The 26,672-nt window shown below is 40.2% G+C and overlaps 1 protein-coding gene across 2 annotated transcripts in view; it reads left to right on the top strand.

The window, feature by feature from the left end:
• LOC106604166 (protocadherin-11 X-linked) overlaps window positions 1–26,672 on the top strand; it is a 258,929-nt gene that overhangs the window by 20,352 nt on the left and 211,905 nt on the right. Inside the window, exons 3-4 of one of the 2 annotated variants that reach the window (XM_014198587.2) lie at window positions 8,104–10,590; window positions 16,814–19,272. In XM_014198587.2, coding sequence (XP_014054062.1) covers window positions 8,104–10,590; window positions 16,814–16,897 — 2,571 coding nt within the window. In that variant the 3' untranslated portion in view covers window positions 16,898–19,272. Of the gene's footprint in view, window positions 1–8,103; window positions 10,591–16,813; window positions 19,273–26,672 lie in introns of those variants that run through there. The other variant, XM_014198585.2, reaches the window with a different exon arrangement.

The raw sequence follows: 26,672 nt of genomic DNA, 5'->3' as shown, positions 1-26,672 counted from the left end.
GGTTACCATGGCCGAGCAGCCACACACAAGCCTAAGATCACCATGCGCAATGCCAAGCGTCAGCTGGAGTGGTGTAAAGCTTGCCTCCATTGGACTCTGGAGAAGTGGAAATGCGTTTTCTGGAGTGATGAATCATGCTTCACCATCTGGCAGTCCAATGTACGAATCTGGGTTTGGCGGCTGTCAGGAGAACGCTACCTACCCCTATGCATAGTGACAGCTGTAAAGTTTTGTGGAGGAGGAATCCTGGTCTGGTGCTGTTTTTCATGGTTTGGGCTTGGTCCCTTAGTTCCAGTGAAGGGAAATCTTAACCCACCTCCATACAATAACATTCTAGAAGATTCTGTGCTTCCAACTTTGTGGCAACAGTTTGGGGAAGGCCCTTTCCTGTTTCAGCATGACAGTGCCCCCATGCACAAAGCGAGGTCCATACAGAAATGGTTTGTCGAGATTGGTGTGGAAGAACTTGACTGGTCTGCACCGAGCCCTGATCTCAACCCCATTGAACACCTTTGGGATGAATTGGAACAATGACTGCGAGCCAAGCCTAATTGCCCAACATCAGTGCCCGATCTCACTAATGCTCTTGTGGCTGGATGCAAGCAAGTCCCCGCAGTGATGCTCCAACATCTAGTGGAAATCCTTCCCAGAAGGGCTGTTATAGCAGCAAAGGGGGGACCAATTCCATATTAATGCCCATTTTGGAAGGAGATGTTCAACGTGCAGGTGTCCACATACTTTTTGGCTTGTTGTATATATCTTGTCAAAAGCGCAACGTGATTGCAAAAGAGACAGGTTGTAGTGTCTGACTGAAAAACGGGACAAATCAACATTTTTTTTGTAAATGATTGGTGTTTGAATTTATTGATATAAAGCGGGACATGGTTGTTTGGTTGCGGGATATGGGACAAATGGCCAAAATACGGGACATGTGGTCACCCTATGAATTGAAGAGGGCAGTCCATGAGTGCTGACCGAAGGATATCAAGGATCTGGAAAGTGTCTATGGAAGAATGGTCTCCATCCTAATGTGTTCTCCAATCCCATAAATCATTATAGAAAAACGCTCAGTGCCTTCATCCTTGCAAGGGGAGGGTATACAAAGTATTGAAAACATGGGTGGCAAATATATTTACACCTAGATTTTGGGGGAAAAAATAAACATTACTTGTTAAACAAAATCTCTTTCTCTTAGCAATTGTATTAGTATAAGAAATATGTATTTATTATTTTATTTTGCGAGCAATTTATCTCAGCACTGGTATTATTTAGGGTATTTTTTGCTAATCTTTATCTGGGATGTCAATAATTATGGAGGCGACTCTAGATATATGGTCCCTATAGACATGTGATCTACAGTGGTAGATGAATACTTCATCACCATGGTTTAGGAGTCCAGTTTGGGTGAAGCTGAAGTACCTGCTTTCTTTTAAACTGTACAGTTTTGTATTTTATTTAAAGGTTATTGTCACTGCACCTTAGGGCCCAGTGATTCATATTCTTAACCTTTTCTACTGTAAGTTTGCCTGCCCTAAATGTTATCACAATCCAACAGCCTAATTTGAATTCACTGAAGTAAAAATAAACAGCCATTATGGATAGTTAGTTATAGCTCTCTGAAACTGATTGAAATACTCTAAATGTGTGAAAATGAGACAGAGGTGGGGAATAATCAGTCTCGCTCGTAAATCATCTTTAGGAGTACCTATGACATTGACTGGATGGAAGCACAGTGCCAAAGTCCCAGATACTAAAGTCTATACTAAGATTTAACAACCATATTGTATGAAGGGCCAATATGTTATGATTCACTGTATTGCAGTTGTAAAATCACTCCTATGAATTTCATCGAAAAGTCGTAGTACAGTTATTTTATTGTCAGCTTGGTCAATGGTCAAATCGTTACTCACTAAACGAATGTGTAGTTCATAGTAACTACTACTTCATGTTAAAAAAAATCACTCAATTAATATACATCTTATACTAGAACTCATCTTCTACCAGAACTCATCTTCTACCAGAACTCATCTTCTGCTAGAACTCATCTTCTGCTAGAACTCATCTTCTGCTAGAACTCATCTTCTACAGAACTCATCTTCTACTAGAACTCATCTTCTACAGAACTCATCTTCTACTAGAACTCATCTTCTGCTAGAACTCATCTTCTACAGAACTCATCTTCTACTAGAACTCATCTTCTACTAGAACTCATCTTCTACAGAACTCATCTTCTACTAGAACTCATCTTCTGCTAGAACTCATCTTCGTCAGAACTCATCTTATACTAGAACTCATCTTCTACCAGAACTCGTCTTCTACCAGAACTCATCTTCTGCTAGAACTCATCTTCTACTAGAACTCATCTTCTGCTAGAACTCATCTTCTGCTAGAACTCATCTTCTACAGAACTCATGTTCTACTAGAACTCATGTTCTACTAGAACTCATCTTCTACTAGAACTCATCTTCTTCTAGAACTCATCTTCTACTAGAACTCATCTTCTACTAGAACTCATCTTCTTCTAGAACTCATCTTCTACTAGAACTCATCTTCTTCTAGAACTCATCTTCTTCTAGAACTAATCTTCTACTAGAACTCATCTTCTACTAGAACTCATCTTCTTCCAGAACTCATCTTCTACTAGAACTCATCTTCTTCTAGAACTCATCTTCTTCTAGAACTCATCTACTAGAACTCATCTTCTTCTAGAACTCATCTTCTTCTAGAACTCATCTTCTGCTAGAACTCATCTTCTGCTAGAACTCATCTTCTTCTAGAATGTATCTTCTACTAGAACTCATCTTCTACTAGAACTCATCTTCTAGAGAACTCATCTTCTACTAGAACTCATCTTCTTCAAGAACTCATCTTCTTCGAGAACTCATCTTCTACTAGAACTCATCTTCTTCTAGAACTCATCTTCTTCTAGAACTCATCTTCTGCTAGAACTCATCTTCTGCTAGAACTCATCTTCTTCTAGAAACCATCTTCTACTAGAATTTATCTTCTACTAGAACTCATCTTCTACAGAACTAATCTGCTAGAGAACTCATCTTCTACTAGAACTCATCTTCTACAGAACTCATCTCCTTCTAGAACTCATCTTCAGCAGAACTCATCTTCTACTAGAACTCATCTTCTTCTAGAACTCATCTTCTACTAGAACTCATCTTCTACTTGAACTCATCTTCTACTAGAACTCATCTTCTACTAGAACTCATCTTCTACTAGAACTCATCTTCTTCTAGAACTCATCTTCTACTAGAACTCATCTTCTACTAGAACTCATCTTCTTCCAGAACTCATCTTCTACTAGAACTCATCTTCTACTAGAACTCATCTTCTTCTAGAACTCATCTACTAGAACTCATCTTCTTCTAGAACTCATCTTCTACTAGAACTCATCTTCTGCTAGAACTCATCTTCTTCTAGAACTCATCTTCTGCTAGAACTCATCTTCTGCTAGAACTCATCTTCTTCTAGAAACCATCTTCTACTAGAATTTATCTTCTACTAGAACTCATCTTCTACAGAACTAATCTGCTAGAGAACTCATCTTCTACTAGAACTCATCTTCTACAGAACTCATCTCCTTCTAGAACTCATCTTCAGCAGAACTCATCTTCTACTAGAACTCATCTTCTTCTAGAACTCATCTTCTACTAGAACTCATCTTCTACTTGAACTCATCTTCTACTAGAACTCATCTTCTACTAGAACTCATCTTCTACTAGAACTCATCTTCTCTAACTCCTTCTACTAGAACTCATCTTCTACTAGAACTCATCTTCTTCCAGAACTCATCTTCTACTAGAACTCATCTTCTACTAGAACTCATCTTCTTCTAGAACTCATCTACTAGAACTCATCTTCTTCTAGAACTCATCTTCTTCTAGAACTCATCTTCTGCTAGAACTCATCTTCTGCTAGAACTCATCTTCTTCTAGAATGTATCTTCTACTAGAACTCATCTTCTACTAGAACTCATCTTCTAGAGAACTCATCTTCTACTAGAACTCATCTTCTACGAGAACTCATCTTCTTCGAGAACTCATCTTCTACTAGAACTCATCTTCTTCTAGAACTCATCTTCTTCTAGAACTCATCTTCTGCTAGAACTCATCTTCTGCTAGAACTCATCTTCTTCTAGAACTCATCTTCTACTAGAATTTATCTTCTACTAGAACTCATCTTCTACAGAACTAATCTTCTAGAGAACTCATCTTCTACTAGAACTCATCTTCTACAGAACTCATCTCCTTCTAGAACTCATCTTCAGCAGAACTCATCTTCTACTAGAACTCATCTTCTTCTAGAACTCATCTTCTACTAGAACTCATCTTCTACTTGAACTCATCTTCTACTAGAACTCATCTTCTACTAGAACTCATCTTCTACTAGAACTCATCTTCTACAGAACTCATCTTCTACTAGAACTCATCTTCTTCTAGAACTCATCTTCTACTAGAACTCATCTTCTGCTAGAACTCATCTTCTTCTAGAATGTATCTTCTACTAGAACTCATCTTCTTCTAGAACTCATCTACTAGAACTCATCTTCTTCTAGAACTCATCTTCTACTAGAACTCATCTTCTACTTGAACTCATCTTCTACTAGAACTCATCTTCTACTAGAACTCATCTTCTACTAGAACTCATCTTCTACAGAACTCATCTTCTACTAGAACTCATCTTCTTCTAGAACTCATCTTCTACTAGAACTCATCTTCTACTTGAACTCATCTTCTACTAGAACTCATCTTCTACTAGAACTCATCTTCTACTAGAACTCATCTTCTTCTAGAACTCATCTACTAGAACTCATCTTCTTCTAGAACTCATCTTCTTCTAGAACTCATCTTCTGCTAGAACTCATCTTCTGCTAGAACTCATCTTCTTCTAGAATGTATCTTCTACTAGAACTCATCTTCTACTAGAACTCATCTTCTAGAGAACTCATCTTCTACTAGAACTCATCTTCTACGAGAACTCATCTTCTTCGAGAACTCATCTTCTACTAGAACTCATCTTCTTCTAGAACTCATCTTCTTCTAGAACTCATCTTCTGCTAGAACTCATCTTCTGCTAGAACTCATCTTCTTCTAGAACTCATCTTCTACTAGAATTTATCTTCTACTAGAACTCATCTTCTACAGAACTAATCTTCTAGAGAACTCATCTTCTACTAGAACTCATCTTCTACAGAACTCATCTCCTTCTAGAACTCATCTTCAGCAGAACTCATCTTCTACTAGAACTCATCTTCTTCTAGAACTCATCTTCTACTAGAACTCATCTTCTACTTGAACTCATCTTCTACTAGAACTCATCTTCTACTAGAACTCATCTTCTACTAGAACTCATCTTCTACAGAACTCATCTTCTACTAGAACTCATCTTCTTCTAGGACTCATCTTCTACTAGAACTCATCTTCTACTAGAACTCATCTTCTACAGAATTCATCTTCTACTAGAACTCATCTTCTACTAGAACTCATCTTCTACAGAACTCATCTTCTACAGAACTCATCTCCTTCTAGAACTCATCTTCTGCAGAACTCATCTTCTACTAGAACTCATATTCTGCAGAACTCATCTTCTACTAGAACTAATCTTCTGCAGAACTCATCTTCTACTAGAACTCATCTTCTACTAGAACTCATCTTCTTCTAGAACTCAGTGTTATTGGAAGGTCATTATTCTTGCTGTCCAGTCGTGTATATAGTTTATCGCTACTCACCATAAAATTACCATCCTCATTCAGGCAGCGGTACTTTCGGTTTCTTAAGGGACTTCTGTCACTTGGCAGTGCTTCAGACCGGCGACAATATTCACAGCAAGTGAAACCCCAACACCAACAACAGCCCTGCGTACACCATGTCTCTGCTGCAGCTACCACGGCATAGTATTGGCCTCCTTCTTCCCTCTGCCATTGTATTTCCTATATTGGTACAGGAACTATACTGGTACTTAACCTACTGGGTAGTCAAATGAACACATTTGGTCTAAATTGTACCGTTCACAGTCAGAATGTATGTATCTTAATCTCGTTTCATAGCTGTGCCTAGACAGAGTAATCTCTTACAACATTATGTGCTGCATGAAGCTTATCTCTTTAAAGAGGCTGTTTTTCTTGTTTTTGCATGAAACTGCTTCTGACTGAAAGACCTTCAAAGACCCTCTTTGTTTCTTAAAATGCATGGGTCTCATTTAGGTTCTTAGGTCTCTCTCTCTCTCTCTCTCTCTCTCTCTCTCTCTCTCTCTCTCTCTCTCTCTCTCTCTAAATCATAACGATGGCAAATATGCCAGGACCGATCTTTACCGCATAGCTGATCTGTAATCATAAATATTAGTGCTACATTTTTGTGGGGAAGGCAATTACTTTGAACAGTCAGAGTCAGTTTCTCATGGGGATTACATGCATTTGTTTTCATTTTCCTCGGGCATCACTGTGGCCTACTGATTTGGCACTCCTTGGGTGAAAAGCTTTTTAATGTGGAGTCTCTCTGTCTCTTTAATCTATGGTGGTCTCGCAGTGCATTTAAATAGGCTATCTCTATGGCTTCCCTTTCAACTGTCTCTCTCACATATGAACTTGACATTTTGTGAGCTGTCTCCTCTATTCCAAAGTAAACGCAAGATAGTAAGGTACAATGGAATACAGTGTTACTTAAAGCAGAGGAGTTGCACTGAGGAGGGCAGACGGCTAAAACAAGTACTTCATTAAAAAGCACCAGGAGATTTCCAGGAGGGTAGTGTTACTTTGTTATCTGAAATGGATGGTCAGCATATAGCACAAGAAGAATCTGCTGAAGGGTGGCAGTGAGCGTACAGTACTGTACTATAATACTTATTGAATATGACTCCAATATAATTGCATTCCACGGACCTTGATCATGGTTTGATGTCATTGTGTGTCATTGGCCTTCTGTTATATGTATACATTCCATCTGCCAGTTTCTTGTTTTTTTTAAAAGAGATTTATTGAAGATTAAAAAAAAGCACTAAACCTTCACCAATTGCCTATGGGCATAACTGTTTAACTCACTGTCAGCATCCAGCGTTTACATAGGCCTAAGTATTTCCATAATAAATTGATATTTTCCAACTGGATTTAGCAAATATTTTTTGTACATTTTCCGTTTTTCTAATACGCAGTGGTGTAAAGTACTAAAGTAAAAATACTTTAATGCACTACTTATGTCGTTTTTGTAGGGTATCTGTAGTTTACTACTTATATTGTTGACTACTTTTACTTTTACTTCACTACATTCCTAAATAAAATAATATACTTTTTACTCCATACATTTTCCCTGACACCTAAAAGCACTTGTTACAGTTTGAATGCTTAAAAAAAGACAGGAAAATTGTCAAATTCACACACTTATCAAGAGAACATCCCTGGTCATCCCTACTGCCTCTTAATAACTGGTGGATTCACTAAACACAAATGCTTCACTTGTTAATGATGTCTGAGTGTTGGAGTGTGGCCCTGACAATCCATAAAATAAAAAAAATCAAGAAGATCGTGCCGTGTGGTTTGCTTAATAATATAAGGAATTTGAAATTATTTATACTTTTACATTTACTTTTCATACTTAAGTGTATTTAAAATCACATACTTTTAAACTTTTACTCAAATTGTATTTTACTGGGTGACATTCACTTTTACTTTCGTAATTTTAAATAAAGATATCTTTACTTTTACTCAAGTATGGCAGTTGGGTGCTTTCTTTCCACCACTGCTAATACAATTAAAGTCCCCCCAAAGTGTTTTGCTGCAGCGAGAGCAAACATCTGTTGAAACTTAAACAAACTACAGCTTATTTGTGTTGATTCTGGAAACCAGCTGTGTGAGTCTAGTGCCAGCTTACAGGACCACTAGTAGGCTATTGCAGTGTATGACATGTCATATAAGATAGTAATGTTCATGTGAAATTCCCAGAAATCAGGCTATGAATGCATAGACCCTCACACTGATGAATAACTAAACAATTAGTAACATACTCCAGGATGTACAGGACAGCACAGTAGTTTCATGTAGTCCAGTAAAATATGACTGAAAATCACAAATTATCTCTCTTCTTCTCCCTGTCTATACAGAGTGTAAGTGAGTTTGGCCTAGACATCATCGAGACCCCAGAGGGAGACAGATGGCCCCAGCTGATCGTCCAGCAGAGCCTGGACCGCGAGCAGAAGGACACCTTCGTCATGAAGATCAAGGTGGAGGACGGTGGAACGCCACCCAAGTCCAGCACAGCCATCCTCCAGGTCACCATCTCCGACGTCAACGACAATCGGCCAGTCTTCAAGGACAGTGAGGTGGAGGTGAACATCCCTGAGAACGCCCCCATGGGAACCTCCGTCACCCAGCTCCACGCCACGGACGCAGACCTCGGCTCCAATGCCCAGATCCACTTCTCCTTCTCCAACCAGATCTCCTCATCCACCAAGAGGCATTTTTCCATAGACAGCACCACCGGGCTGATCACTGTCAAGCAGCCCTTAGACCGAGAAGCCACTCCGGTCCACAAACTCATTGTCCTGGCCAGCGACGGCAGCTCCACCCCCTCCAGAGCTACGGTTATCGTCAACGTAACGGACATTAATGACAACGTTCCGTCCATAGACACTCGGTATATAATGAACCTTGTAAATGGTACGGTTCTACTGTCAGAGAACGCTCCTCTCAACACAAAAATAGCCCTAATTACAGTGACGGACAAGGACTCGGATCTGAACGGCAAAGTGACTTGTTACACTGATCATGACGTTCCTTTCAGGTTAAAGCCAGTCTTTAATGACCAGTTCCTGCTGGAGACTGCGGCCCCCTTAGATTACGAAACAACCAGGGAATATGCAATTAAGATAGTAGCGTCGGATTCAGGGAAGCCTCCTTTGAACACTTCAGCGATGGTTTTAATAAAAATTAAAGACGAGAATGACAACGCTCCCATCTTCCCTCAGCCTGAGATTCAGCTGTCCATACCAGAGAACAACGATCCGTCCACGCAGCTCATAAAGATCAGCGCCACGGATGCAGACAGCGGACATAATGCAGAGATTATTTATTCTCTTGGCCCTGACGCTCCTGATGGGTTTAACATAGATAGACGGTCAGGAATCCTCTCCGTTGGCAAACGCCTGGATAGAGAGAAGCAGGAGAAGTATTCATTCACTGTCATGGCGAGGGACAATGGGTCTGCTTCGCTGCAGAGCAATGTCACAGTGAGGTTAATAGTGCAGGACCTCAACGACAACAGCCCAGCTTTCACCCATCCTGAGTATAACTTCTACGTGCCTGAGAACCTGCCTCTGTACGGGACCGTGGGTCTGATCACCGTCACAGATTCTGACGCAGGTGACAACTCTGTCATAACACTGTCCATCCTGAACGGGAAAGACAATTTCCTTATTGATCCCCAGACCGGTGTAATCAAACCCAACCTCACGTTTGATAGAGAGCAGCAGAGCTCATACACTTTTATGGTGAAGGCTATAGACGGAGGGCAACCACCCAGCACTTCATACGCCAAGGTCACCATAAACGTTGTGGATGTCAATGACAATCGACCCGTTTTTGTTATCCCCTCGTCCAACTACTCTTACGATCTGGTCCAGTCTACCACCAGCCCTGGGTCTGTGGTCACCAGGGTGTTCGCTATAGACAATGACACTGGCATGAATGCTGAGCTGCAGTACAGCATCATTGGGGGATCACCAAGAGGGCTGTTTGCCATAGACAAAACAACTGGTAATATAACTCTGCAGGAGAAGATAGTCTCAGCCGATCAGGGTTTACACAGGCTGGTGGTGAAAGTCAAAGACCTGGGCCAGCCAGAGTCCTTACACGCAATCGCCCTCATTCACCTGTTTATTAACGAGACTGTATCCAACGCTACATTCATTCAAGAGCAGCTACGTAAGAGCTTGGAGACTCCATTGGACCGTAACGTGGGAGACAGTGAGGTCACATCCCAAGCCAACGGATACGTGATTGTTGTCATCGCTATAATAGCTGGGACTATGACAGTGATCTTAGTCATCTTCGTGACAGCCTTAGTGCGCTGTCGTCAGACGCCCAGGCACAAAGTGGTGCAGAAGGGCAAGCAGAGCGGCGAGTGGGTGTCGCCCAACCAGGAGAACCGTCAAATCAAGAAGAAAAAGAAGAAAAAGAAGAGATCCCCTAAGAGCCTCCTCTTGAACTTTGTCAGCATAGAAGAATCCAAGCCTGATGATCCCAGCCAGGAACACATTAATGGAACCCTGGACCTGCCTGTGGAGCTAGATGAGCAGACCATGGGGAAATACAACTGGGCCACTACGCCGACCACCTTCAAACCTGACAGTCCAGACTTAGCCAAGCATTACAAGTCTGCCTCCCCCCAGCCAACCTTCCAAATCAAACCAGAGACCCCGATGGCGCCAAATAAACACCACGTGATTCAGGAGCTCCCGCTAGACAACACGTTTGTGGTGGGCTGTGACTCGCACTCCAAGTGCTCCTCCACCAGCTCAGACCCGTACTCGGTCTCAGAGTGCAGCTGTCAGGGGGGATTCAAGACTTCTGGGCAAATCCACACCAGACAGGTAATTCATAACTTATTTTCTAAAGCCACCTACTGTTTCCACTCCCACTCCCCGTACCACTGTCCCTTTGTTGATAAGATGGAGGGTGATGGGTGGCAGCGGGAGGGAGCCGGGAGAATGAACCACACAAAAAGTCACATGTGCATTAATGTCATCAGCATTGAATATTGAGGAAGAATACCTCAGAGAGGAAGTAGAGAACTGAAGTCTGGCCAAGAAAGTTCAACCAAATGAAATCTATCTTTACTTCCCAGAAAGAGGAAAAAAACGAAGACAGATTATACCTCCCTCTGCTATCTTGTACCATATGTCTAAAAAAACTTTAACCTTATTTGGGTTAATGTTCCACTTAAAAGTATAATGGAGGCAGTGGAATGGTGGGAACCAGTGTTAAATGAGAATCTTAAGTGAGAAAGGCTGGTGGCAGAGTAATAGCATGCTTGAGGGAGAATCAAGTCGGCCACGCTACTAATTGAACTCTGCACAGCTGTATTTGCTGAGGACCAATGGATTAAAGCAGCGCTAAGCTTTTTTGATTGACACACCTGAAAAAAAACTAGCATGTCTGACAGACAGAGAAAACCAAACATAGAGTCTTTGATTTGACAGTCATCAGTTTAACAGATAAACGTTGGGTTTAATCAGCTGTTCACTTTCCACTGAAATAGTAGGACATGTATCCCCCAAGAGTGCCACTACACTACAGAATAATAAAACCTCATTAAATAATCCCAGATATTGGTTGCGTGCTGGAGATATTAAGTGGCGTCTTTACTGTGGAGGCTCTGAAGGCTTTGTGAGTGTGAGGGAGAGAGCAAAGCAAAAGGCAAAAGCAAGGCTCATTTGAATGCTAGGGTCTGGTCTGAGGCTTATGATTCCCTAAGAGATGTACCAAATGCGAAGTGCCCTAAAATATAAAAGCAGCCCAGGGAAATATTTGTAAATCAAAGGTAAGGGGGTGGAGCAGAGCAGAGTGGGGCGGAGCATAGCAGAGTGGGACGGAGAAGGGTGGGGCAGAGCAGAGTGGGGCGAAGCAGAACAGAGTGGGGCGGAGCTCTATGGGACGTAGACTGATAGTGCAACTGTATGGTGGGTAACTAAGATCAAGGTAAAGATAGAGGCTTGGAACCAATAGCAGGAAGAGATAGCAAGATGGAAGCTAGGGACCAATAGAAAGAGGAGGTAGCTAGATAGAGTCTTGGGACCAATAGAAGGAGGGGCTAGCTAGATGGGGGCTTGGGACCAATAGGAGGAGTGGGTAGCTAGATGGAGGCTTGGGACCAATAGGGGGAGGCGGTAGCTAGAGAGTGTCAGTAAAAGCTATTTAACCAATTCATTAGAATCTTTAATTGCATTTTTGAATGGTGTAAAAAGCAGTACATACATGTCGTTAGATAGCAGGTGGTTGGTGTGGTAGAGAGACAGTATTAATATAGGTTGGGGTTCATCGTTGGTATTCGTTATGGTGTGGTATACATACAGTATTAATATAGGTTAGGGTTCATTGTTCGTTGTCGTTATGGTGCGGTATATAAACAGTAACTACGTCATCATACATCATTGTTGTTTAGTCTGAGGAGAGGGTACTATTGTACAGTTTAGACATTTTGGAAACAAGGTCATAACATGGGATTCATTCATAAAGTTATTTATTTATTTATTTTATTTCACCTTTATTTAACCAGGTAGGCTAGTTGAGAACAAACTCTCATTTACAACTGTGACCTGGCCAAGATAAAGCAAAGCAGTTCGACACATACAACAACACAAAGTTACACATGGAATAAACAAACATACAGTCAATAATACAGGAGAAAAAGTCTATATACAGTGAGTGCAAATGAGGTAAGATAAGGGAGATAAGGCAATAAATAGGCCATGGTGGGGAAGTAATTACAATATACCAATTAAACTCTGGAGTGATAGATGTGCAGAAGATGACTGTGCAAGTAGAGATACTGGGGTGCAAAGGCGCAAGACAAAGAAATAAATACAGTATGAGGATGAGGTAGTTGGATGGGCTATTTACAGATGGGTTATGTACAGGTGCAGTGATCTGTGAGCTGCTCTGACAGCTGGTGCTTAAAGCTAGTGAGGGAGATATGAGTCTCCAGCTTCAGAGATTTTTGCAGTTCGTTCCAGTCATTGGCAGCAGAAAACTGGAATGAAAAACATCCAAAGGAGGAATTGGCTTTGGGGGTGACCAGTGAGATATACCTGCTGGAGCGCGTGCTACGGGTGGGTGCTGCTATGGTGACCAGTGAGCTGAGATAAGGCGGGGCTTTGCCTAGCAAAGACTTGTAGATGACCTGGAGCCAGTGGGTTTGGTGACGAGTATGAAGCGAGGGCCAGCCAACGAGAGCGTACAGGTCGCAGTGGTGGGTAGTATATGGGGCTTTGGTGACAAAACGGATGGCACTGTGATAGACTGCATCCAATTTTTTGAGTAGAGTGTTGGAGGCTATTTTGTAGATGACATCACCGAAGTCGAGGATCGGTAGGATGGTCAGTTTTACGAGGGTATGTTTGGCAGCATGAGTGAAGGATGCTTTTTTGCGAAATAGGAAGCCGATTCTAGATTTAATTTTGGATTGGAGATGTTTGATGTGAGTCTGGAAGGAGAGTTTACAGTCTAACCAGACATCTAGGTATTTGTAGTTGTCCACATATTCTAAGTCAGAACCGTCCAGAGTAGTGATGCTGGATGGGCGGGCAGGTGCGGGCAGCGATCGGTTGAAGAGCATGCATTTAGTTTTACTTGCATTTAAGAGCAGTTGGAGGCCACGGAAGGAGAGTTGTATGGCATTGAAGCTCGTCTGGAGGTTAGTTAACACAGTGTCCAAAGGGCCAGAAGTATACAAAATGGTGTCGTCTGTGAACAGATGGATCGGAGAATCACCAGCTGCAAGGGAGTTTGTAAAGTAAAATACATTTGCATTATAGATGCCCAATACAATAGTATTGTCCTGGAATTAGTTTGTAGTTTTTAATGTTTTTTCTTTTACTGTTTGATATATATACTTTTTGTCATGATTATTGCTCTCATCTAAAATAACACATTCTGGTGTAGTTTCATCATACGTCTTTAAAATATTTTATTTGATAAAGTGTAAAATGTTTGGAATTTTGTACTTGTCTATCTTGAGAGTTTTTTTTATTGATTTCATTGTGACAATCCTTTCAAATACCTTGTAGCATAGTTCTTACAAATGCATTTTCTATCATTTAACATTTTAGTCATTTAACAGAAACTCTTAACTAGAACATTTTACAGTTGTGAGTGCATACGTTTTTAGACTTTTTTTCTGTACTGTTCCCCATGTGGTAATCAAACCCACAACCTCGCCATTACAAGCACCATGCTCTACCCCACAGGACCACTATCCACTGCTGCGTTACGTACGTAGACATTTGAAGAGACACCCACACAGTGCAGATATTCATTTTCCCCACCCACCTTTTTTTAAAACCCATTTAAAAGCAACACTGCCATGGGACATTATACGTAAGCCTACTTGCGTAGCCAGTACAGCGTACTAAGGAACATATAATTCACTTGGGTTTGTAATGCTCCCTGTCAAGTTGTCAGAATGGCTTTGCACTCATACTGGTTATGCCCTGCCTTGAATTATCCCTTTAAATATGCACAAATATTTAACCAATGTTTTACAATTCTGATGTATTCTTTTGTGTTTTGGGGGAGCGACATTAATGGTGTATTTCAAATATTCCATGTCACTGATGTTGTTCGTCAGTGAGAAATATTTCTCCTTTAAGCTAATCTGAATATGAATGGATTGATGACTAAGTCAACGTTCTCCTCCGTCCCTGTAATGTGCCGTATCAGCCGTTCCATCACTATATTCTATCTTGTGTATTTCAGGGCTCGCTAATCGGAAAAAAGCTTTGCGAGTTGAATCGAATCATTATTTGTTTCTTATGGGGGTAATTATTAGTCAGGCATTGCGAGTTTAATCACTTTCTGTATCTTATTGGGGTAATTATTGGTCATAATATTTGGTCAGATTCTGTCAAACACATGCTTTTGGTGTAAAGTGGGACAGCGTTGTTCAAACTGAAAGACCAGCACCACCTTAGAGATGTCAGGTTGATGGTATATCTATTATCTCCATTTCTAATCTCCTGTCACCTGGAGCGTTTGAAAAGTAGGGGCCTCCCTGTTGGCATTAGATGTGACAGCTAAGTGTGCTTATTCAAAGCCTATACGTGAAGTAAAACAGGGTCTGGTGAGAATCTAGAGCTCAAAAGGTTAATTAAATGAATAAAAGGGTTAATCACTCATAATACAATATGATTAAAATCTCTGTAATTAGGTTTCGGGAGAGGATAATAGATAAAAGAGGAAAAAAAGCCAATGTCCTTTAGGATTGTTAAGATTATATCAGGTATACATAAATATCCTTGCCTGTCACTAGGTCTTTAATATTATTGGACCTCTGACAGCCAATGACTGACAATACTGGCTACAACTTCCTAGTTTTGACTTGTCCGTAAACTCTCGCTCCAATAGATTCCTCTTTTAACATTGATACAGATAAATTCTCTAATGCTCCCCAGAATATTAACATTCATGTTTTTCTTCATCTCGTAAAATGAAAATGTTTTGTTGAGTGTGGAATTCACAATTGTGATCCGTTCAAGTCAGCATGGCCTTAACAAAAACAGCATATGGCAAGTTGACACCGCTCAATCTCCCTGAGCATAAACCTGTAATACAAAAAGTCCAAAATACAGGATAAAGCAGATTGTGATGTTTTTATTTGTTCATGAAAGTGAAAGACAGTGATTTAGTTCCTTTTGCGTGCCTCTTCTATTGACCTCTTACCTAAAGCAGTTAGAGGATAAAGGATATAACAGCAAACGATCATTGAATCCTAATAGGAGACAGAGGAGATTTACAGATGAAGGTCACATGGATGTAGGCGCTAAAGAGGAAAGCTTGTCAAAAATACTTCAGAGACTACATATTTATGGCACCATATGGTATCTTAATATCCTAAGAGCTCTGTTAGGTAGGATCCAATGCTGCTCAGTGCACCATAGCCTCTTTTCCTCTCTCCCTAGCTTCCCTTCTCTTTTATTCCCTCCCTCATATCTGCCTTTCTTTTCTTTTATCTCTGTCTATCTCCCTGTTCTCAGCCGGTAGTTTTAGAGGTCAATCCCTCCCAGTGACGTGTGGAAAACCTCTGTCTCCATCTGTGCTTTAGTTGTGGCAGATCAAGTGAGCAACCTCCCTGGCTGGCTGAGTGATCTCAGACACGGGTATGAATATGCAACAGCAAAAAGGCCAATATGCTCTTTTGTTTGTCCCATATTCCACAGGGCCATAGTGCATACCAGGTCAGTTGTTGATGTCAGACCCAACCTCCTGTGATTTGTGTATTTTCTTAGCTAGCAGGTCCTATTAACATACTCATACTTAACATACTGTACACAGATATTACCATTTAACTTATGATCTCAGAACATGAACATCTGAAAGGATTGCAGACGTGATTATGTTGTTGTTGTAATTTACAATATATTCCTAAAACAATCACTCTAGCTAAGTGTTATAGCTACCCTTACAGAAAATCACATGATTTCACATATAGAAAAATCACATGATTTCACATGAAATTTCACAACCAACAGTTTTGTTTTTTTTCCCCGCGCAAAAGTCAATGCTTCTATAATCAAAATGCATACTGTAGGTAGGCCTAATGTAAGCAGCAGCACAAGATCAGATTCAACATGATCATCCAGTTTTGGGGCAGACCTTGTGAATGTCAGACGTGTACGTATCAGAGGACCTACTGTAGGGTGCCAGAGTCAGGACTAAAGTACGAGACAAAATGCTTTTTTTCAGGGTTAAACGAAGTGTTGCAGTAGGGTGGTGGATGTAATTACACATTTGGAGCTAAATCAGTTGAAGAGAATTGCATGCTCTAATAATCACAGTAAAATGCACAAGCTTATGCTCACATGTAGTATTCTTCAAGGACTTCATCTGGCAAAATTATACCTGATTGTCAGGTGTGTCTTGAAGAATGCTTTTTTACATTTTTTTTAATTGAATACAAAATGATCTAGAGATTTTTTTTTGTATTCACTGTTCGAGTGTAATAGAGTTTAATAACAGCTACTACACATTAGATTTCTAAGAGCTGGATTATATTGTAACTTCAATCTCCCTATATCTGTCTGTCTCTCTATATTACAGGAGACGGTACTGAAACCACCACTCTATGACACACTCTGTGGCTCAGGTACAACTCGCTGCCACAGGATAAAAATCAATCTCTAGCTGCCAGTACCTAGAGAGGGAGAGAGAGAGAGGGAGAGGAAGGCACAGATGAAGAGGTGAATCTCATACTATACAGTCTCTACAGCCTCAAAACACCAACCAACAAAAAAAGGAATATGTTCATTTGTTTTTTGTTTTTTTTGTGGGCGAAAAAAAAAAAAGTATTACTTGAATAATTTTCACCGAAATGAAGACACGTTGTTGCCTGCCTGAAACTTGACAAAGCTCTACTTGTGAATCCTGTAGGAGGTTTGAAATACTTTACAGAAACCCTATACCATCACTTATCTCGTATCTATCTCCTAGATGATGACACGTTATGAACCACCGCCCTGTAAAAACAATGAATAGTTATTCTGTACTGTATTCTGTAAAGTATGTTTATATGTATGTATATTTATCACAGAGTTGACTATGTTTATATTTATTGATTCTGTTTGAGTAAAGTTTGACCTACACTCTTAGAAATAAGGGTTCCGTAGGGGTTCTTTGGCTGTTCCCATAGGAGAACCTTTCTTGGTTCCAGTTAGAACTCTTCTGGATTCCATGTAGAACCCTCTATGGAAAGGGTCCTACATGGAACTCAAAAGGGTTCTACCTGGAACCAAAAAGGGTTCTGCAAAGGGTTCTCCTATGGGGACAGCTGAAGAACCCTTTAATGTACTAGATAGCACCTTTGTTTCTAAGAGTGTGCCAGGAGGCTGTTTTATTTCACTTGCTTTTGAATCCATTGAATTCGCTATTTTTTGGGCTAATGGATATAGTGACTGGCAATGTATGATGCTGCAGTCTTGGCCTAATGTTAATGGGCCTACAGCAAATAGGTCTACTATGTGACTGTTCTGCCCATGTCACCATGTACCTTTATGTCAATGATCGCCTCGTATCGTCCCATACACTTACAGTGCCACAGTTAGTGTTAGTAGTGAAGAGCGTGGCTAGTGTTAATATGCATGGCCCACTGGACTGGAATACTACAGCTGGTGTTAGTAGTGAAGAGTGTGGCTAGTGCATGGCCCACTGGACTGGGACACCACATTGTCTACTGATTGTCACCGTAGGACAGTAGGGAATTGTACCTCATAATAGAGAGGAGTTTACTACTTTGAGCCACAATCACAAGGGACCGAAAGGCTTTGTTCATAAAAGAGGACCATGGTTTAACCTTAGTGTTCTGGAGTCAGTTAGACAGCAGAGCACCACCTTTTTTTTAACTAGGCAAGTCAGTTAAGAACAAATTCTTATTTACAATGACAGCCTAGGAACAGTAGGTTAACTGCCTTGTTCAGGAGCAGAACGACAGATTGTCAGCTTGGGGATTCGATCTTGCAAACCTATCGGTTACTAGTCCAACGCTCTAACCAGTAGGTTACCTGCCGCCCCATCAGTTAGAGTCAGTTAGACAGCTTCATAGTAGAGCACCATGGTTTAACCTTAGTGTATTGGAGTCAGCGAGACAGCTCCGCAAGTCACAGCCGATCTAACCTGTGAGATATGTTGTTACAAATTTAAAATGATTATTCCAAATGGTAAAACTCAGGCAGTTCGTTGATACCACTTGGTTGGTCTAAAGCAAAACAAATAATGCAAACTTGTTTTTTTGTGCACTAATTTATATTGATGCATTATTTATTCAATTGAAATTAGGAGCGATAAACATTGAACACCAACACGGGTAGATGTAGCGCAAGCAGCATTCAGCAGGCTTCAATTTATTAACAGCAATAAGGTGACATTAGGAAGAGAGAAGAATCTTTTGCTTCTGGTTTGGTATCCACACAAATATATGCCTCTACTGCATTGTGTAAACACTTGGAGTCATTCATCATTGTTATGTCCTGATCTTAATTACTATCTTCAATACTACACTAATAAACAGCTTGTTGGGGTTACCACTGTTGTTAATAGTCATGATGTTTAATGGGTTGTCTCATAAAGAGACTGCTTTGGTAGACGAGGCTGTATGCACAGTATGTATGTCACATATACGATACCTTCCTAATGATCCAAATCGTTTCTGGAGAAGGTACCACGATGAAATTATGGTATCAAATGTAACACTACTGAGTAGAACCACAGTGTGAACTATACAGAGCATCTTAGCACTGCAATCATCATTAGATGTACCCGATCTTTGTGAGAAAAGAGAAAAAAACATACATGAATACATGAGACAAGACAGCTTCTGTCGTACGGGAGACAGATGACGATGAAATACCAACCTCACTTTTATTCAATGTGAAGTACAATATGCTCCTTACATACTCTTTGTAATTAACTTTGATTTGCCAATTATGTGAAGAAAAACTGTATATAAATGTTTTGTTTATGTATGTGTGAGCTTCTGGAATTTATTAAAGTCTTTTTGCATTGTATTGCACATTTCCCATGACTCTTCTTATTAATCAGGACATTCGACCTTCTCATTGCATTATATTATACTGTCTGTCCTTCTTTCCTTCATTATATTATACTGTCTGTCCTTCTTTCCTTCATTATATTATACTGTCTGTCCTTCCTTCATTATATTATACTGTCTGTCTTTCCTTCATTATATTATACTGTCTGTCCTTCTTTCCTTCATTATATTATACTGTCTGTCTTTCCCTCATTATATTATACTGTCTGTCTTTCTTTCCTTCATTATATTATACTGTCTGTCTTTCCTTCATTATATTATACTGTCTGTCCTTCTTTCCTTCATTATATTATACTGTCTGTCCTTCCTTCATTATATTATACTGTCTGTCCTTCCTTCATTATATTATACTGTCTGTCCTTCTTTCCTTCATTATATTATACTGTCTGTCCTTCCTTCATTATATTATACTGTCTGTCTTTCTTTCCTTCATTATATTATACTGTCTGTCCTTCCTTCATTATATTATACTGTCTGTCCTTCCTTCATTATATTATACTGTCTGTCCTTCCTTCATTATATTATACTGTCTGTCCTTCCTTCATTATATTATACTGTCTGTCCTTCCTTCATTATATTATACTGTCTGTCCTTCTTTCCTTCATTATATTATACTGTCTGTCCTTCCTTCATTATATTATACTGTCTGTCCTTCTTTCCTTCATTATAATATACTGTCTGTCCTTCCTTCATTATATTATACTGTCTGTCCTTCCTTCATTATATTATACTGTCTGTCCTTCCCTTCATTATATTATACTGTCTGTCTGTCTTTCCTTCATTATATTATACTGTCTGTCCTTCCTTCATTATATTATACTGTCTGTTGTTCCTTCATTATAATATACTGTCTGTCCTTCTTTCCTTCATGATATTATACTGTCTGTCCTTCCTTCATTATATTATACTGTCTGTCTGTCTTTCCTTCATGATATTATACTGTCTGTCTTTCCTTCATTATATTATACTGTCTGTCCTTCCCTTCATTATATTATACTGTCTGTCCTTCCCTCATTATATTATACTGTCTGTCTTTCCCTCATTATATTATACTGTCTGTCCTTCTTTGCTTCATTATATTATACTGTCTGTCCATCGTTCCTTCATTATATTATACTGTCTGTCTTTCTGTCCTTCTTTCCTTCATTATATTATACTGTCTGTCTTTCTGTCCTTCTTACCTTCATTATATTATACTGTCTGTCCTTCTTACCTTCATTATATTACACTGTCTGTCCTTCTTACCTTCATTATAATATACTGACTGTCCATCTTTCCTTAATTTCCTCTACTTATAACAGAATCCCATTAAGAATAAAAAACAACCTTGAGATCATCTATACGATGATTAGTACATTTTCTGTTTTGTTATTCTACATTGTACTGTCTAGGTCAACGACGGCCAATGCCCTTCACAACTTCTGTGTTGCTGGAATGGTTAGTTGGACACACAATAATAATTGTGTGTCCAATTATTCTTGCAACAACATAACTCGACTAGCGGGAAGAAATGATTAAACAGTTTAGATATCCATCTCTCATTCGGGAACAGTTTTAATCAGAAGTCATGATGGAAAATATGCAAACAGGACTTTTGTGAAAACAAGGCAAACAATGCTGTCAGTTATACTTTAAGGTATTGAGAAATAAATAAAGTAAAACATAAAAAAGTAACCATTTACCCTTTTAGACTTTCATATTAAAGTTTGCAGACTTGAATTAGGTTGGGTAATAGGGAAAAGTAATAGAAAAGAATCAATCTAAATATAACAACAGGAATGGGGCGAAAACAGTCAGACATCCTCATTATCATTAGCAGTATGCTCTAAATTAACGACAGGAAGTAAAAAACGTGAGGAAGCCCGTATGAGTTGGATTTTTTTTTAATGAATGTCTTTTACATTTTGGGTATGAAAGATGAAGTATTATGTCTGGATTCGTTATTTATTTCACGCGTCACTGTATGTAAAGCAACAGAGAGGGAAGAGCTTTTACAGACCATTTTTTGATTGCAGACTTATCCAGTTGATGAAAAGAAATATACAATTTGGATTCTAGATTCTTTCTAAAAAAAGTGTTTGTGATTCCAGTCAGATGCCTTTTGAGAACATTCTCAGTGATTTTTATCATCTTGTAAAAATGACTTTAAGGTTGTCTGCTGGTTGTGTTACAGCCTGTCACTGACAGGCTGTAACATGAATCCTGAGCACCTGGCCTCGTGTAAGATTTCATCTAACAGCCCAGGAAGCTGGACATATATTGTAAGTTGGATTACACATAATGCACTGACTTGTCCACACGCACACACACATGCATATACACACACATGCACGAGCACAAACACACACACAGACACACACACACACACACACATATATACATGATAATTCTACGAGGATATAGCTAAGCCCTACTTGGACGTGAACAAATACTCTATATGTTTCTACAATGTTAATTGTGAATTAAATGTGATACAGTGAGTGTATGTTCTCTTGTACAATCTGATATTACTCCTACTGCTTAATCAAGCAGAGATAGATCTGCCAAAAATACACTCTAATTGATCATATACTGTTGTGTTTGTCATAATCGAGGGGCCAGTGAAAGATGACATGATTAGTCCATACAACCTTCAAAAACGCTAATGTCTGCAATCAGACTAGCTTGGTCAATCGCCCCCTCTGATATCTGTAACGCTATACTACCATATTCCTGCATAAATCAGTACTACATTAGTGAGATGCTGCTATCAATACAGAAAACCAATATTTCTTCACATTAGCATTGATTTACAAGCTTCCATAAGATCATGTTGTCTGTCATGTTCCATTTGCCTAGGGATAGTTTGCAGACCAGCCAGGGCTCAGTTTCAAGATTTCCTCGATTTTAAAGGGTTTTCAACCCAATTACACTTGTAAATAATTATTTTGGATTTCTCATTTTTCTCAGCTTTTCATCAACACGGAGTCAGTTGGATGTAATGGATGTATAGTTGAAGTCCGAAGTTTACATACACCTTAGCCAAATACATTTAAACTCAGTTTTTTACAATTCCTGACATTTAATCCTAGTTAAAATTCCCTGTTTTAGGTCAGTTAGGATCCCCACTTTATTTTAAGAATGTGAAATGTCAGAATGATAGTAGAGAGAATGATTTATTTCAGCTTTTATTTCTTTCATCACATTCCCAGTGGGTCAGAAGTTTACATACACTCAATTAGTATTTGATAGCATTGCCTTTAAATTGTTTAACTCGGATCAAACGTTTCAGGTAGCCTTCCACAAGCTTCCCACAATAAATTGGGTAAATTTTGTCCCATTCCTCCTGACAGAGCTGGTGTAACTGAGTCAGGTTTGTAGGCCTCCTTGCTCGCACACAGTTTTTCAGTTCTGCCCACAAATGTTATATAGGTTTGAGGTCAGGGCTTTGTGATGGCCACCCCAATACCTTGACTTTGTTGTCCTTAAGCCATTTTGCCACAACTTTGGAAGTATGCTTGGGGTCATTGTCCATCTACTACCCATTTGCGGCCAAGCTTTAACTTCCTGACTGATGCCTTGAGATGTTGCTTCAATATATCCACATAATTTTTTATGGCGTTTTTGGAGCAGTGGCTTCTTCCTTGCTGAGTGGCCTTTCAGGTCGATATAGGACTCGTTTTACTGTGGATATATTTTACTGTGGATATCTTTTGATTTATTTAGATTTTCCCATGATGTCAAGCAAAGAGGCACTGAGTTTGAAGGTAGGCCTTGAAATACATCCACAGGTAAACCTCCAATTGAGTCAAATTATGTCAATTAGCCTATCAGAAGCTTCTAAAGCCATGACATCATTTTCTGGAATTTTCCAAGCTGTTTAAAGGCACAGTCAACTTAGTGTATGTGAACGTCTGACCCACTGGATTTGTGATACAGTGAATTATAAGTGAAATAATCTGTCTGTAAACAATTGTTGGAAAAATTACTTGTGTCATGCACAAAGTAGATGTCCTAACCAACTTGCCAAGACTATAGTTTGTTAACAAGAAATTTGTGGAGTGGTTGAAAAATTAGTTTTAATGACTCCAACCTAAGTGTATGTCAACTTCCGACTTCAAATGTAAATCTCTTTCAGTTTTTTAGTTGTACTCATAAAGCTTTCATTGTACTATGTGTCAGGAGCATAGAGGAAATGAGCAGAGTGGTAACTGTGATCTGGAGAATGATGTGCTCAGGCTATATAGCTGCATCACTGGTGATGGTCGGTACTGGGCTACGCATGGGGCTGTCTAATGGAGCAGGAAACTAGAGGATGCTCCCTCTCTCTCTGTCTCTCTCTCTCTCCCTCTCTCTCTCCCTCTTTCTTTCTCTCTCGCTGTCTCTCTAGCTCTCTTTCTCTCCCTCTCTCTCTCTTTCTCTCTCTCTCTGTCTCTCTCTCTCCCTCTCTCTCTCCCTCTTTCTTTCTCTCTCGCTGTCTCTCTCTCTAGCTCTCTTTCTCTCCCTCTTTCTCTCCCTCTCTCTCTCTCTCTCTCTCTCTCTCTGTCTCTCCCTCTCTCTCTCCCTCTTTCTTTCTCTCTCGCTGTCTCTCTCTCTAGCTCTCTTTCTCTCCCTCTCTCTCTCTTTCTTTCTCTCTCTCTCTCTCTCTGTCTCTGTCTCTCTCTCTAGCTCTCTTTCTCTTTCTTTCTTTCTCTCCCTCTCTCTCTCTCTTTCTTTCTCTCTCTCTCTGTCTCTGTCTTTCTCTCTAGCTCGCTTTCTCTCTACTCGCAATCTCTTCCCTTCCTTTCTGTCTGTGTTTCTCCCTACTCAAGGCACTCCACACAATTGCTGCCAAATCTCTGCCAAACTGAATAATTCAATCATCCCCATTGCTGCAGCCTTCTTACCTTTGTGTGTGTACAACAATCAAATCAGTGGCGAAGACAGAGAGGAGTGTGTTCCCTCTCTCTCCCTCTCTAAGATGTGGAGTGGCTCTACAGTCGAGATTGTTGTTTTCATTAAAAACAAATCTGTTGAGGAAATGAGGTGTTACAACGGCTAGGAATCTGAGCAGCACGGTTTGTTCCATGTTTAACCATTATCTAAAGAAGAATTAGAAACTGGGTGGTTCCAGCCCTGAATGCTGATTGGCTGAAAGCTGTTGTATATCAGACCGTATACCACGGATATGACAAAACATTCGCTTTTACTGTTCTAGTTACGTTGGTAACCAGCAGTAAAGCCCCTCTGGGGTTTGTGGTATGGCCAATATACCACGGCTAAGGGCTGTGTCCAGGCACTCTGCCATGCGTCGTGTGTAAGAACAGCCCTTAGCCGTGGTATATTGGCCATATACCACACCCCCTCGTACCTTGTTGCTTAAATATAGACTATCCCGGGTATACTGGACTCATATAATAATGAGATGGGGTTTGTTTTGGTGGAGGATTGTAGAAACGCTACGGTTATTCCTTTACCTCTGATGTAATTATCTCAAAGATAACTACATCGTGTTCTCGGTACACATTTGTATCTTGTGTCATTTCGGGAATGACTTAATAACTGCAAGCCTAGAACGCAGTGCACTGTAACCTCATCCTAGGTGCTGTAAGGTTTAGTCTGAATTGTCAGTCCTAGATTGCTTTTTTCCTCCATGTTTTGTCGTTTCAGGTTGTCATACGGATAAACAAGAATTACAAGATTTTCCTTTGAAAACTGGGAACCATGTTCTGCTTTAAATGCATTAAGCATGAGGATGAACGTAATCTTTGATAGGGAACTGTATTGGACATACATGATAATAGTAAAGAGGAAAGAGGAATACAACATTTTATTTAGAGAGGTTTTTTTTTTTGTGTACTCTGGACAATGTTTTTTGTTGTTGTTGTTGTTGTCTTGTGGAAAATACTGTCTGGTACTCTAGGCTACTACGTCTGAAATCAGCCGCCATCTGTGAACGCCAATGCAGAGGCAGAGCAAGAGCAGCTCAGGGTTGTTTGTATTGAAATTCATGCCTCATTTTATCCTCTTTGAAGTGGTGTACACTGGGAAATCTGTCAGCAATCTATCACGCAGACAGTGGGTTGAGTCTCTAACCAGGAAATCCTCTCCTCCGAGGCATTGTTTAATATTCCATGACGGTTGGGTGCTCGACACCACATACTAATGTTTCATATACACTGACTGCACAAAACGTTAGGAACACTTGCTCTTTCCATGGTATAGACTGAACAGGTGAATCCAGGTGAAAGCTATGATCCCTTATTGATGTCACTAGTTAAATCCACTTCAATCCGTGTAGAGTGGAGGAGAGGAGACAGGTTAAAGACGGATGTTTAAGCCTCGAGACAATTGAGACGTGGATTGTGTATGTGTGCCATTTAGAGGGTGAATGGGCAAGACAAAATATTGAAGTGCCTTTGAACTGGGTATGGTGGTAGTACCTGCTGGTTTTACTGTGTGTATCAAGAATGGTCCACCAACCAAAGGAAATCCAGCCAACTTTACAGAACTGTGTGCCAGCATCCCTGTGAGTCCATGTCCCGATGAATTGAGACTATTCTGAGGGTTAAAGGGGGTGCAACTCAATATTAGGAAGGTGTTCCTAATGTTTTGTCCACTCAGTGTATATCTGGACTGCAATGTAGTGTCTTTGCTAAAATGCTTGGGGTCCCACCACCATGTGCGGACAAGGCTTTTAAAGATCACCTCTAATGTGTTGGAACCAAGGCTGACCTAATATAGACACGTTATAGAGTGCTGCAGATAAGACTCATTAACTCATTATTGTAAATGTTACCTTTGATTTCACCATCTGAATAAAAAAATTGAAGTTTCTTCCCTAACCAGCCTCCCTGCAAGATAATTTACAGTAGAGTGACACTCAAGGGCAGAGGAAACAATGGGCCAGCTGGATGCACTGAATGAAAGGCTTTGCATGTCTTTAGATTCTAGTAAACAGAAGGGAGACAGGCTGAAGGGCAGCGACTTTAAGACACAGAGCTGAGAACCTTGTCTGTGGTCGCCCCTAATCCTGGTAATCCCCTACAGCAAGTCTTGATTTACTTTTGTAAAAGAGATTTGGAGACGATAAGAGGCAAGTCCCCTTTTTAGAATATCTGATAATCTGGTTAGGACTCAGGGGTATTTAGTCCAGCCTTAACATTTGTTAAAGCAGATGGTGGTTAGGAGGGGCCAGGCCAGCTGGCGAAACCACCTCCTCCTCTTCCACCTGACAACCTCCCCCATCTCTCCTCCTCCACCTCCTCCTCCTCCACCACCTGACAACCTCCCCATCTCTCCTCCTCCTCCTCCTCCTCTTCCACCTGACAACCTCCCCATCTCTCCTCCTCCACCTCCTCCTCCTCCTCCTCCTCTTCCACCTGACAACCTCCCCAT

This window comes from Salmo salar, chromosome ssa05, assembly GCF_905237065.1.
Source record: "Salmo salar chromosome ssa05, Ssal_v3.1, whole genome shotgun sequence".
NCBI classification, from domain to species: domain Eukaryota; kingdom Metazoa; phylum Chordata; class Actinopteri; order Salmoniformes; family Salmonidae; genus Salmo; species Salmo salar.
Note: the sequence above shows the minus strand (reverse complement) of the source record. Positions and strands in the feature narration are given on the sequence as shown.